This window comes from Mercurialis annua, linkage group LG4 (assembly GCF_937616625.2).
Source record: "Mercurialis annua linkage group LG4, ddMerAnnu1.2, whole genome shotgun sequence".
In the NCBI taxonomy this organism is placed as follows: Eukaryota; Viridiplantae; Streptophyta; class Magnoliopsida; order Malpighiales; family Euphorbiaceae; genus Mercurialis; species Mercurialis annua.
Window position 1 is genome coordinate 36,168,593 of NC_065573.1, and position 14,375 is coordinate 36,182,967.

At 30.6% G+C, this 14,375-nt stretch overlaps 2 protein-coding genes across 3 annotated transcripts; both read left to right on the forward strand.

The window, feature by feature from the left end:
• The first annotated feature begins 4,024 nt into the window (after positions 1 to 4,024).
• On the forward strand, positions 4,025 to 12,198 carry LOC126676747 (probable LRR receptor-like serine/threonine-protein kinase At1g07650). Of its 2 annotated transcripts, none has more exons than XM_050371018.2 (24): positions 4,025 to 4,258; positions 4,333 to 4,507; positions 6,704 to 6,775; positions 6,862 to 6,930; positions 7,017 to 7,088; positions 7,179 to 7,250; positions 7,349 to 7,420; positions 7,534 to 7,605; positions 7,700 to 7,771; positions 7,879 to 7,950; positions 8,037 to 8,108; positions 8,234 to 8,305; positions 8,400 to 8,465; positions 8,729 to 8,794; positions 8,895 to 8,933; positions 9,047 to 9,099; positions 9,275 to 9,660; positions 9,745 to 9,940; positions 10,082 to 10,225; positions 10,360 to 10,478; positions 10,607 to 10,817; positions 10,909 to 11,149; positions 11,386 to 11,536; positions 11,624 to 12,198. In XM_050371018.2, exons 1-24 carry the CDS (start codon positions 4,150 to 4,152, stop codon positions 12,044 to 12,046), a joined length of 3,096 nt encoding a protein of 1,031 aa, XP_050226975.1. In that variant the 5' UTR covers positions 4,025 to 4,149; the 3' UTR covers positions 12,047 to 12,198. The 2 variants fall into 2 exon arrangements, with proteins under 2 accessions (XP_050226975.1, XP_050226976.1); XM_050371019.2 differs by having other exon boundaries at positions 9,050 to 9,099.
• An 873-nt stretch (positions 12,199 to 13,071) lies between these two features.
• LOC126676748 (uncharacterized) lies at positions 13,072 to 13,880 on the forward strand. Its single transcript, XM_050371020.2, has one exon. The coding sequence runs from the start codon at positions 13,137 to 13,139 to the stop codon at positions 13,755 to 13,757; it is 621 nt and encodes a 206-aa protein (XP_050226977.1). The 5' UTR covers positions 13,072 to 13,136; the 3' UTR covers positions 13,758 to 13,880.
• The last annotated feature ends 495 nt before the right edge of the window (positions 13,881 to 14,375 follow it).

A 14,375-nucleotide genomic window follows, 5' to 3' on the forward strand; every position in this document is an offset into this window, starting at 1 on the left:
GTAATATTTTAACTATTAAATTATTAATAACTTATGAAGGTTTGCAAGGTTAAAAAAGATTTTGCCCTCATGAATCAAGAGTATTTAATTGTTGATTTATTTTCTGGTGGCTCTACTTGTTAGAAAATTTTAAACATTAATTTACTTCTTAAATTTGTAACAATATTCAAAATTAACTGGTACATAAATTAGTCTTTTGAACTAATCAATTTTTTTACCAATTAGATTAATTTTGTAGATTTTGAAATAGGTAACGGGGAATTAATTATTTATAATTGAATTAATTAATAAATTTAAGAAATAAGTTGTTTAAATGTTAATTTTAGTATATTTATTCGCGGCAATGTGCAAATTGAAGAGTGTACTTTTATTTAAGATTTTACCGAAAATAGCCTACAATCAGTTTGAATAAAAAAAAATGGGATTCCAAAAGGGCCACTAACTTTGAATCAAGATTTATTTATTTAAATTAGGTTGGCCACATAGCTATTATTTATCGGCAAGCATGATAAGTTTAAAAGCAAAATATTTAACTCAATAATTTTGTTATTTTAATTCATCATAATATTATTTAAACCAATTCGATCACTCTACAACATATAATACCGAAAATTTATTTAAGTGATATCAATCCACTTACTACTTAAACCAACCCATAGATTATTATAATATAGTTTAATTAGCAGAAAGATCCATGTGGGCATATTAAGCTCGCCATCAGATATAGCTGCATGGATTGGTACGTACGACTGCTCAAAACGCGTAATTTGGTTCTTCTTTTAGCTTATTTGTATCATTGTATGGGCGACTTCCGGAAGGTCCTAGGACAAAAAAAATCATCTTTCAAAAGCAAAATACATAGGAGTTTTGCTGTACTAATTAATTATTGGTTGAAAATTTATTGTTCTTGAATCAAAAATAGTAATATTGAGACTTTGGATTCAATTTTTTTTAATATATCTTTTATATATTTATAGTCGAGTATTTAGATATTAGATTTTAATTTATCTGTTTTGGATGTTCAGTTTCAACGATCCGATTTGCTGCATAGTTATATTTTAATATATCCTCCCAACAATATGATTTAGTTTCAAAATTTTCTTAGCTAACTTTCAAGATATTCAAACAATCTTTTTCTCTTTTTATAAATGATACTCGTAACAAACAAACACTTAATTGATTTACCCGATCAAAGTTCATATTCCGTTGTGTTTTTTATTGTTATTATTTTACAGATATGAAATTTATATCAATCAATATGGAATGTCGCACTGTTAAATTAGTAGAAAATCTTTTAAGAACTTGCTTTGTTCTCGTCCAAAATGATTCTAAAGAGTTCGTAATTTCACTACTTTCATGTTTGTTTTTAGGGTTAATTCCATAAAAAAATCACGACATTTACTCGAATTTTAATTTTAATCACGACTTTTAAAAGTTGCCATATAAAACCACGGTCTTTCATTTTTTCCCAAATCTATCACCAAATCAATTTTTTGTGTATTTTTAATGATGTGGCCACCATAATCCGACAGACTTGAAAAAAAAATGAAAGATAAAATTCACCGAAAAAAATAGTCACTGATATATTTGAAAAACAATGAAAGGTCATGGTTTTTTATGACAATTTTTAAAAGTCGTGATTAAAATGAAAATTCGTGTAAAGGTCATGACTTTTTATAAAATTAACCCTTGTTTTTTTATGACAATACTTACTTATATTTAGTGAACTCATAGTTACCGTGAGGTTTAATTACTTAAAAAATCCCCACCTTAAAATATTTTTTCGTTTATACCATGACCTAGGAAAAAGTTCATTTGTACCCTTTTTTTGATTTTTCTTTTTCAATTGTACCTCAAAATTTTATTTTTTGACAATTTAATTAATTAAAGGATGAAAATATTAAAAATAATTAAATAAAAGGGTTATATTATCTTTTTTTATTTGAAAAAATACAAATAAGTTAAAAAATGAAGGATTATTTTAAACTTTTTTCTAAATAAAAACAGTTCAATTTAGTGTTTTAGGGTAGAGTTGAAAACGAAAAATTAAAAAAAGGATACAAATGAACTTTTTTCTAGGTCATGGTATAAACGAAAAAATATTATAAGGTGGAGTTTTTTTAAGTAATTAGGCCTTACCGTGATCATTTGTTGATCGTTTTTGTTGAAATTGTGTGTTGAGATTCAAAAAAAAGGAAGTGCAATGTTGAGTTTTATGTTATTCCCACGTTGCTTGGAAATGAGACACTCTATGAGATTATCAAGGTGAACTATCCAACAAAGGTTTGGACCTCAAGATATATTCAGTTTTTTTTCGTTTCTTATAAAAGATTAGTCCACAATTTAATATCTAAAACTTGAATAACAATTATCGAGATTAGTTATAATTTTTATATTTGTAAATTTATAACTAGATTTATTTTTACTTCTATTTTTTTGGAGTTTTATATTGGGTGATTCATTATATTATCAAGTAGCACTATTCTATTGTAATATCTAAACTATATATTGAGGTTAGAATTGAGAATTTTGTAGTTGATTTTTTTTATCAATGTTGAAACCTTAACTTTGGAAGAAAAGAAGGACCACCACAGCTATAAACTGTCCTTCTATTAATTATGATCATCAATTATTTTCTTTCATTTATTCTCTTTACTTTATATTTCTCTAACTCCGCCATTTAACAATATCACAATAATAAACATATGTACATACGAGGGGCATTAAAACGACACGACACGCTAATGCAACTAACCTAACACAAAAATAACAAATTAGAATTAGATGAAGCGTATTCGTATCACAAACAAGTTAATAAACGTTTTCGCAATATAATTTAATACGGATCCGTTTCAATTCAACGACACAATCTAAAATGTGTTGTGTCATTTCACGTCATATTGATGTTGTTCATATTCAACCAATTCAAGTAAATAAACAAGTCATATTAATATACAGTATGATATAGATTAGAATCTTTTCTAATAAGTAAATTAAATAGCTTGTTTTTATATAACTCATAATGAAAATATTAGATTAAATATAATAGTATCAATATAATTAATAAATACTTACATACAATGTTTTGTGTAGTTCAATTAAATATATAAATCATTAAGTATTACAATTAGGTCCATTCTACACCACTTTCAATGGCCAAACACATATTTAGGTCCCTGCACTATTACTCTTTTCCAACTTAAGTCCCTGATCTATAAAACGTTTAAAATAAGTCCCTACACTATCAAAAACATCTATTTTAAGTCCCTATCATTGCGCAAGTTAACGGAATGTGGATGACGTTAACAATTATATATCAAAAATGCTATTTTGGTCTCTGCACTATCATTTTTTTCCAAATTGGGTCCTTACACTATTAGAAACATCAATTTTAAGTCTTTCTATCACATAATTTAAATAATATTAATAAAAATTTTATTTTATTTTATTTTTTAATGTTATTAATTTTTTTTAGCATTTCCAAAGCTAGAATCATCTCCGACCATTAATAAAAAAAAATTCATTTTAATTTAAAATTTTAATTATTTAAAATTTATTAATTTAATTAAATAAAAATAATTTTTTATTTTTATAAAAAATTAAATATATTAAAAAACAGTTCGTCTACCTCGCAATCTTTAAAATATCATATTTTTAAAAATATTTATTTTAATTTAAATAAATAAATTTATTTTGAATTAATCAATTTTGAGTAATTAAAAATTTAAGTTAGATTTATAGTGCAAGGACTCAAATGGCAAAAAAATTATAGTGCAAGGACTCAAATGGCAAAAAAATTATAGTGTAGGGACTCAAAATTTTAATTTCATAAATTTTAACTACAACCAATCTCAGAGTCAAGCGTTTGTATCTCACTCTCTAACGGAATGACACGGAGGGACTTAAATCAGAGACTTTTAATAGTGCAGGGACTTATTTTAAATGTTTTATAGTTCAGGGACTTAAGTTGGAAAAAAATGATAGTGCAGGGACCCAAATATGTGTTTGGCCCACTTTCAATAATGCATCTTGTCCTTTCCTTTCTCACCCCTCTTACAATCTCTCTTAGTGAACAGAGACAAACACCTCTTTTTAAAGCTTCAAAAGAAGAAAAAAAATCAGATAAAATTATCATAACAAATTAGCCAAATGGCACCACCTCATTTCTCAGCTTCTTCAAAACTCACCATTTTTTTCATCACACTTTTCTTTTCTTTTTCATCCCTTGGATTTGCAGCTAAGCTTCATCCACCTGAAGGTAGTAATAAAACACAATTTTTCATCTAAATTTGCAAGAAAATTTGTAAATTTACTGTTTTTTTTTATTTGCAGTGAGAGCACTGAAGGATATAGCAAAGAAATTAGGGAAAAATGACTGGGATTTTGGGAAAGATCCATGCAGTGGAGAAGGAAATTGGAGTGTTTTTGAAGAAATAAAAGGATTTGAAAGTATTGTAAGTTGCAATTGCAGCTTTAATAGTAATTCCACTTGCCATATTGTCAGCATGTATGTATCTCTACTCATTCAGTACTCTTCTATTTTTTTAATTTAATTTACTCATACTTAGTTTAGTTCTCTTAATTTGTTTTATTCCAGTCCTTTCTTTTTCATTTCATTTTACTCACATTTTATAATCTCACTAACTAAAAGAGAGAGGAAGATGTATTATATGAACTGATATGAGATTATTTTATTTTTTCAAAAAATAATTAGTTTTTGGTTTAGATTTTTTAGTTTTAAAATTAAATGAATTGCAAAGATTAAGTTAAGAAAATTTTGGAGGTGAGAAAAGTAAAAGCATGTCGGCATTTAATAATTGGTAATTATTACTCCTTGTGGATCCTACCAAAATTAGGAGTGATTTTTTTTGTTAATTGAACTTTAATTAATTAGTTAAACCTGAGTGTCAAGTTCTATTAAAATACCCAAAAGTGATCTCTATCAAATGTCATTAGTAAAATAGAGTTTGCATATAAATTAAAATAATAAATAGTTAAAATAGTTATATTTTTATTAACTTTTAATAATTACTTTAAATAAATTTAAATATTATTAATCTATATTATAAAAAAGGTAATTATTGTGTTAGAATTATAATTAAATTTTAAACACATAAATTTGTTATTAATTTTTATGTTGTATGAAGTGATAATTAATGATGATTTATAAAATATAACAAAAATGGTTGAAATTGATGAAGATTAATATAGGTAATATAGTAACTTTGCCTATATTTTGGGATGTCCTAAATATTCATTTTGTCTATTTTTATGGGACGGAGGGAGTAATTGATAAGAAAAAAATTGGACTTATTTAATAATTTATTTCAATTCGTTAAAGATTCTTTTGTTACAGTTGAACAGAATAAAATTTGAATATTATTTTACTATCAAACTAATTTTACATTAATTTGTAATAGATTTTTAAATGCTTATTTATATTTTTATTAGCTACGTCTATACTTGATGAGCTAATTTTTATTTTAAGCATTTCAAATTGTAAATTATTTCTATCCTTGGAAATTGGTTGATTAGATAATTTTTTTTTTAAATTGAATTATTTATAATTAATTAAATTAAATTGATTATGATTTTAATAACAATAAAAATTAATAATTTAATATTTTAAATAATTTATGTACATTTTATGTGTAACTTTAAATTAATAAACATGCATCGACATAATAAATATATTAATAATTTTAAAAGTATTATAGCTGAGTATTAATTTTTTAGTACGCACAGTCAAATAGAAAATATGAAAATCACTTGCATCTTACTTTGTTAATCATTTTTTGAGCTTAGAATGACCAAATGAAACTCGTTGACTTAATAGGACAAGTCAGGTGTTGAGAGTGATGAGTATTTGACTGCAAAGTACTAACATCATTTTAAAAAATTTAAAAAAACTCATTAAGCTAATTAAAAATGAAAAAGCTGGCCTTAAGCTGAAAAACAATTGTAAAATATTTTCCCATAAAAGACAGTAAAGGTGTAGTCGGTAGTAGAAAAACGCGCAAATTAGACTTGCTGACCGGTTGACTTCCTTCATAGTAAATGCTAGTATAAATAAAATTTGGTTTGGCAAAAGATCATCCATATTATTTTATTATAATTATAAAATAATGTATATTTTGAAACATTTATTAATTGACACTGAATTTTTATTATATTTTGAAAACGATAATCTCATAATTTTTTTGATGAAACTCGATGATATGGCATCATAGCTATTAGTTTTCCTAAAAAAATATGCAATATAAAATTAAATTTAATAGATTTTATAAATGAATCAAAAATTCTACATTAAAGATTAAATAAAATAATTGTAAAAAAAAGAAATAAACTGTTAAAATAAAGAGAATAATACTAGATATTTCTAATTTTATTAGAGTCAATAATTAATTTATTGGTTGGTTCTTTTTTTTCACTATGATACCACATCATTTACTTTACCTGAATTTTTGTTAAGAGTGTAGTTTTGAAAATTTAATTAAAATTTAGAGTTAATTTTATTGAACCTCCAAATTATATCGCCAATTAGTTTGAATTTTGAGCTGAGCCCGAGCAAAACTCTCGCTGCCATATTCGAATTCTGACGTAAAACATTCTGAGTTCAGAAAAAAACAATTTAACCATTTCAATCAAAACCTGAAAAGTTATCTCAATGCCAAACTTTTTCTGTATGAATTCGGAAATGCAGCGAATTAAAGGCTCAGAATCTATCAGGAATTGTCCCACCAGAATTTTCCAAGCTTCGCCATCTCGAACTACTGTAAGCATATCTTCACCTTCTCTTTGGATCCCATACTGAACCATTACAATGCTGTTTGACCTGATTTGCATTCACTCGACAAGCAGGGACCTAAGTCGAAACTGTCTCACTGGTCCTATACCTTCCCAATGGGCTACCATGCGCCTTGTCGATCTGTAAGGAAATCCATTCCAACATTTTCCTCTACTTATTATGATGGAAATAATCCTGAAATTATTATGTTTCATCATTTTCCTTGCAGTTCTTTTATGGGGAATCGATTGTCCGGTCCATTTCCGAAAGTTCTCACCAACATCACCACTCTTAAGAATATGTAAGTTGGATTCGCTCAAGTCTTTAATCCGTTCCATTTTGAGTTGTTTATTTGTTGCATGAAGTGAACATCAATATATTCATGTTGCAGAAGCATCGAGGGAAATAAATTTTCAGGTCCGATTCCTCCAGAAATTGGGAAATTGATCAATTTACAGAAAATGTAATTTCTATGCTCATTCATTGATTCTTTATCTTATATCTGTCAGATTTTGATGTCCTGATGTTAACATTACTACTCAATTATTGTCTTTTCTTCAGAATTCTCTCATCAAATGCGTTCACGGGAAAGCTACCCACACAATTTGCAAAGTTGATCAACTTGACTGATATGTAAGTATATGCCTTTTTGATTTTTTTTTAGTTTGTATCAGATATGATGAACCCAGTAAGTAACAGTTCCTGGATTACCTTTTTAAGTTTTTATACCTTTTGACATCTTTCAGGAGGGTAAGCGATACTAATATCTCAGGGAAGATTCCTGATTTCATCGGTAAATGGATTAACATACAGAAACTGTGAGATTCAAACTTTTTCTAATCTAGTACCGTTAGAAGAAAATTTTGTGTTTATGTAGTTTAAGAATTCTTTTGAATTCTAATTTTCTTGCAGGCATATACAGGGTAGCTTACTTGAAGGACCTATACCTTCTAGCATTTCCGCCTTGACAAGCCTAAGTGATCTGTATGCTAATGTGACATTTCCATTTATTTATATATTATATAATGTATGTATGTGTATATCATCAGGAGCTTATTAACAGTATGACATCGCTTTTCAATGACGTTTAGGCGGATTAGTGACCTAAAAGGCAAAGGTTCAACTTTCCCACATTTAGAAAATCTGAAATCCATCAAGACATTGTGAGTTCTATGACCTTTCTACTCTTAGCTGGTGTTGTTGATGTGATGCATACATGATAGATATGCATTTCAATTATCAAATGCAGGGTACTCAGAAATTGCTTGCTATCTGGAAAAATCCCAGAATACATAGGGAGCATGAAAAAACTGAAAAATCTGTAAGTAGTTTTGCTTTCACCTTGTAGAATCTGTTCTAACAGACTCTAGTTTATGATAGATGATTGAACCATACAGAGTGTATGCCGGTTTTCTAATCTAGGATCTGTTTTCTTTGTCCGCGTAGAGATCTCAGCTTCAATAACCTGACTGGAGAAATTCCTTCATCATTTTCGGAGATGGGGAAGGTAGATTTCATGTAAGTGGATGTCCTATAGTAATAATTGTACACGTCGTCTTGTCTATATGCACGTGAGCTAACATATAACATTTGTATTTCATTGTTTTCTTAGTTACTTGACAGGAAACAAGCTTACAGGAACTGTACCGGACTGGGTTGTTGAAAGAAACAAGAACGTGTATGTTTTTTCCCTTGTTATTTATTTTCAAGCTTGAAGTTCCTTTTCTGATTACTTGGTCTAATAGCTTTCAGGCATGCATTTGATTTTCACATCATTTGGTTGTCGTGCTGCGTAGATCGTGTCAGATAATTAAATCCAACCAATTTCAACTATGATACCAAATTAAGCTCACAGTTTCAAGAAAAATTCCGTTGTAAAAATACTGTTTTCCCAAACTACATAGATCATAATCTTGATGCTTTTCTTGATTTTGCTTGTAGGGATATTTCTGATAACAACTTCACTTGGGATGACTCGGGTCAACGCGAATGTCCTCGAGCGAGCGTGTATGTATTATGAAAATGTTATCGTCTTCTCCTTTGTTTGGTATAATCTTAATGCTTATTTTTTAGCAACATAATGAATCTTGTTTAATTATTCTTGCAGAAACTTGGTGGAGAGCTACTCTTCATCTACTAACAAACTGTAAGAATCTTGCATGCTCAATTTTGTTTCCTCTAAATTCTTGATTTTCGTGTTTTTTTTGTACCATCGGCTGACCAAAAGTACTTGGCATTACTTTGTTTCTTTTGTCACAGAAGTAAAGTCCCTTCATGCCTGAAACAGAACTTCCCATGTTCAAGTAAAAAACGTGAGCAAATAGTGTGAGCATAGTCAATTTATTAGTGGCTTTATAGTAAGACATACACCATTTACTTTAAGTCCTGCAAGTACTTGATATTGAAGGTGTTGAAGCTTTTGCAAGAGTATTTTCTGATAAATACTTATGCATTTACATCCTTGTCCGCATTTCCATTTCTTATCAGATCATTACTCCTTGCATATTAATTGTGGAGGTAACGATATAGTCGGTGGCGGTAACACCACTTACGAAGCTGATTTAGAACCAAGAGGAGCTTCTATGTATTACCCAAGTCAGAAATGGGCATTTAGCAGCACCGGGAACTTCATGGACAATGACATTGATGCTGATCATTATACTCTGACCAATACTTCTGCTATATCTAATGTTTCTGCTCTTGATGCAAACCTATACACCACAGCCCGTGTTTCTCCTCTCTCTCTAACTTACTATGGACTTTGCCTTGTGAATGGAAATTATACTGTAAAGCTCCATTTTGCAGAAATTGTTTTCACAAATGACAATACATTTAGTAGTCTAGGGAAGCGCATATTCGATGTTTACATCCAGGTAAGTGCTACTGTCATGATTAAAAGAATTTTACGAATTTTACCCTCCATAGATGTTTATTGTTTTTGACTTGTACATATGCAGGAAAAGTTGGTTCTGAAAGATTTTAACATTGCAGAAGCGGCTGGTGGCACTGGAAGGCCAATTGTAAAGAAATTTACTGTGGCAGTGACAAGCCACACATTAAAGATTCACTTTTACTGGGCTGGAAGAGGAACAACAGGAATTCCAGTTCGAGGAACTTATGGACCTCTAATATCAGCTATATCAGTGAATCCGAGTAAGTCCTCAGTAACAACTGTATGACATTTTAATCGCTATCTTGATGGTCTGAAAATTAAGTAATTACCTATAAATGTTAAAAATGCTTCTTATTCTTAAAAAATTTGTTGATCGAAGAATGTCATTTCTTTCTTAACAGACTTCAAACCACCTTCAGAAAATGATAAAAAGAATGTTATCATTGCGGCCTCTACTGTGTCTGCCGCAGTAATTCTTGTCCTCCTGATCCTGGGAATCATGTGGATGAAAGGCTGCCTTGGAAACAAAGTATCCGTAGATAAAGGTACTAAGTACTCCACTAGAATAATGTCCGAAAGCAACTTTTTTTTACACTGCATTGCATAATCAGTATTTGTTCAGTAAAATATTTCGTTCACTTTGATTGAGTTAAACTTAACAAAAACTGCATTCTGGCAGAGCTAAGAGGTCTAGATCTGCAGACAGGAATATTTGCATTAAGACAGATAAAAGCTGCGACTAAGAATTTTGACCCAGAAAACAAACTTGGAGAGGGTGGTTTTGGTTCTGTATATAAGGTATTTTTGTGTTCAATTTCATCATTTCAATTTGCACAGGTAGGATTCTCAAACAAAAAGTTGCAGTCCAATTAACAACTTCTATATTCTTCTTGTTCACGGCTGTAACTTATAGAAATTGAATGCAGGGTTTACTATCTGATGGAACTGTAATCGCGGTTAAGCAGCTCTCCTCAAAGTCTAAGCAAGGAAATCGTGAATTCGTGAATGAGATTGGAATGATTTCTGCTCTGCAACATCCAAATCTTGTAAAGCTATATGGGTGCTGTGTTGAAGGAAACCAGTTATTACTCGTCTATGAGTACATGGAACACAACTGCCTCTCCCGTGCCCTTTTTGGTAAGCTCGGGACTCTTAGTTAACCAGACACTCATGCTACTTTTAAAAAAGGTGTTCTCAATGTTACATGAAACCTGACAATTTTTTACAGGGAAGAATCCAGAAAGCAGGTTGAAACTGGACTGGCCAACCAGGAAGAAAATCTGTCTAGGGGTAGCTAGAGGTTTGGCATTCCTCCATGAAGAGTCAGCAATTAAAATTGTGCATAGGGATATCAAGGCAAGCAATGTGCTACTAGATAAGGATTTGAATGCTAAAATTTCGGATTTTGGCTTGGCTAAGCTAAATGAGGATGATAATACCCACATCAGCACCCGGATCGCAGGAACCATGTAAGTTCTTGTGGAAGAACATTTTATCCTATAATTGTGAAGACCTGAACTATGGTTGAATATGAATTTTGCATAACATCCGCGACTTTAAATTTTTGTATCCTATAATCCTGAACTATGGTTAAATTTAAATTTTGCATAAAATTCCTTGACTTTCAATTTTTTTATCCTATAATCCTGAACTATGGTTAAATCTGAATTTTGCATAACATTCCGTGATCTTCAAATTTTTGCAGTGGTTATATGGCTCCAGAGTATGCGATGCGTGGCTATTTGACTAACAAAGCAGATGTTTATAGTTTCGGAGTTGTTGCATTGGAAATTGTCAGCGGAAAGAGCAACACGAATTACAGGCCGATGGAGGAATTTGTTTACCTTCTTGACTGGGTAATGAAATTAATTATTTTCTTTGTTTATCTGTTGTTTGGAGGATTTTAATTTTTTTATTTCTAACATCATTATTATTTCACTTAGGCTTATGTTCTGCAAGAAAGAGGAAGTCTGCTAGAGTTGGTTGATCCAGAGTTAGGGTCAGCCTATTCGTCAGAGGAGGCAATGGTGATGCTAAATGTAGCATTATTATGCACCAATGCATCTCCGACACTCCGGCCTACAATGTCTCAAGTTGTCAGCATGCTCGATGGCCGAACCGCTGTTCAGGACCTTCTTTCTGATCCTGGATTTTCAGCCATCAACTCAAAGTACAAGGCTATAAGAAATCACTTCTGGCAGAACCCTAGTCAGACCAATAGTCTGTCCACAAATGGTCCATATACCGATTCCTCGAGCTCTTATGTAGATATCGAAGAAGCTGATCGTATTCTAAGAGTTAGTTTAGCAGAATCTAAGTCACATGTACAAGCAGAAGAAAGTATTAATCTTCTTAGAGTTAATTGACCAGCAAGCTACTGTCAAAAAATGTATAGTTGTCGAAAAAGTTTTTACCTTTATTGCAGTAAGTGAAGTTTACATATGTTATAGGTCACTGACTTTGTATACATGTAAGTTTACCATGCAATTAATAGTATCATTGCTCAATAGTTTATTAATGTTACGTATTTAGGATAAATGAATTAATACATCCAAAATTATGACAAAGTTGATAAATATATTTTAATACACTGTGGCTCACTCGTTAGCTAGAGTGACCAGTTCTATGTTTGATGTTAATGTTTATCATCAAAGAAATTATATTAATCATCATAAAAATAACTTAAGATAAAGAATTTTATCTTATATTCATAAATTAAATCCATAATATTTTTTATTTGCTGCTTGGATAACACATAAAATGCAAATTATATTATTGAACAAGCACAACTTTTAATTTAGATTACAAATGTCTTTTTATTATACTTTAATTATTTTTAAATTCAAATATTTGCATATTTTATCAATTACGACCAAAATTTACAATTTTTATAATTTTTTTTTTGCAATTATGTCTAAAATTAATTGACTAAAAAATTTTAAAAAGTGACATATTTGATCTCAAAACACGATTTGGAAAACAAAGTTAACCCTTAATTCTTTATTTATTAGTGGATAATTATATATATACATGATTTTTTTATATTTATTTAATTTTTAGCATAATTTTAACCATGGATGAAATTGATCCAATAATGATAAATGTTTAAAGTGAATTTGTTTTACAAAAAACAAAATAACCATATAAAGTTTCACATATAAATATAGACTCATTCTATAATAAAATAAATAAATTATTATTTTAATATAGTATCTCTTTTTTATTTAATTAAAATCGGTGACCATATCAATTGAGCCGTAAACTCGGCTATCGGGTTGGTTATGTGCGCAGCCGTCGGTTCAACCATATTTTTGACTAATTGAAAGAAAAAAAATCTTAAGGACTGACAAAAAAATCCACCCTGTAAATAACTTTTTCTCATGCTTTTTTTTTTTCATTCCAATTTCCATCACTACCAAAAATAAATTCTCTTCTTCTTCAACCCAATTCCCAACAATGGCGTCCTCTTCAATTCCATTGCTTCTCCTCTCGCTAATCATTCTCCTCTCAACCACCACCACCACCTCCGCCGGCAGACTCTGCAAAACCCTCTACGTCTCCTCCTACACCTTCTCCATCCGCCCCCTTAACCCTAACCCTAACTCCAACAACAATCCCTCCTCCGGGTTCGTCACAATCGTCACCGAAATCACCCAACAACAACAGCACCAACGCTCTCGCTCCGATTTCCTCCTCGATCCCCGGATTTTACGGTTAGTAAACGACCGGAACTCTCGCTCCCAGCCGCTTATCCCAAAACGACAGGAGAAGGAAGAACAAATTGGTCCTGTTCTGCCGTTTGGGCTTGGGCTGGGGCTGTCGTCGTATGATATAAACTCGCTGCGTGATCGGACTAAGGATATTCTCAGTGTGGTGGTGGCTTTGCTTTTTGGTGTTGGGTGTGGGGCTTTAACTGCTGCTACTATGTACTTGGTTTGGTCTCTGTTTGCTACCCGATATGATTATCATTATGATGGTGAATTTGATGGTGAGGATGAGGATGTTGATGATGTTAAGAAGATGGGTTATGTTAAGATTCCTGATGCTGATAAGAAGCAGGTTAAAGAGGTGGTGTAAATGCTGATTTGTAAGGGTTTTTAGGGTCTTTTATTACTGTGAATTGCTATGTTGAACTGTCATGCTTATTAATATGTTATGTTTGGTGGATTACTATTGAACTGTTAATGATGTTTTTCTTAATTGACTATGTCTACTACAGTGTTGTTTATGGTTATGGATATAGTTCTGTTTGTTTGTTTGTGTTTTTATTTGCTAATCATTATTGTTCTTTGGCACTAAGTTGATTATCTTTTCTTGTAATTATCAGTATGTGCTATAAATTTTCTGTAGAACCACAAGTAGTTTACAAGTTTCTTGGGGCCCCACAGGGTTGTTTATGTGTCAAACCTTGATTTTTTATGTAGTTTAGGTTTGTTAGTAATGGCTAAGTTTTCATCTTCATATTAAGTATTCACTGCATTCCTTCTGATTTTGATTGTTGAAACCTTGAATTGACAATGTTGATACAGGGGAATGTGGAGATAGCAATCTTTTGAAGAGAGTAAAGCTTAGGACTGGTATTTCAAATACACGCTTGTTAATTTTGTTTTGCGTGAACACGCTAATAGCTTGTGGAGAGTATATTGGTTGAGAATGCAACTTTTAGTATTATCTTTTTGCCGTGCTTGCAGGTTC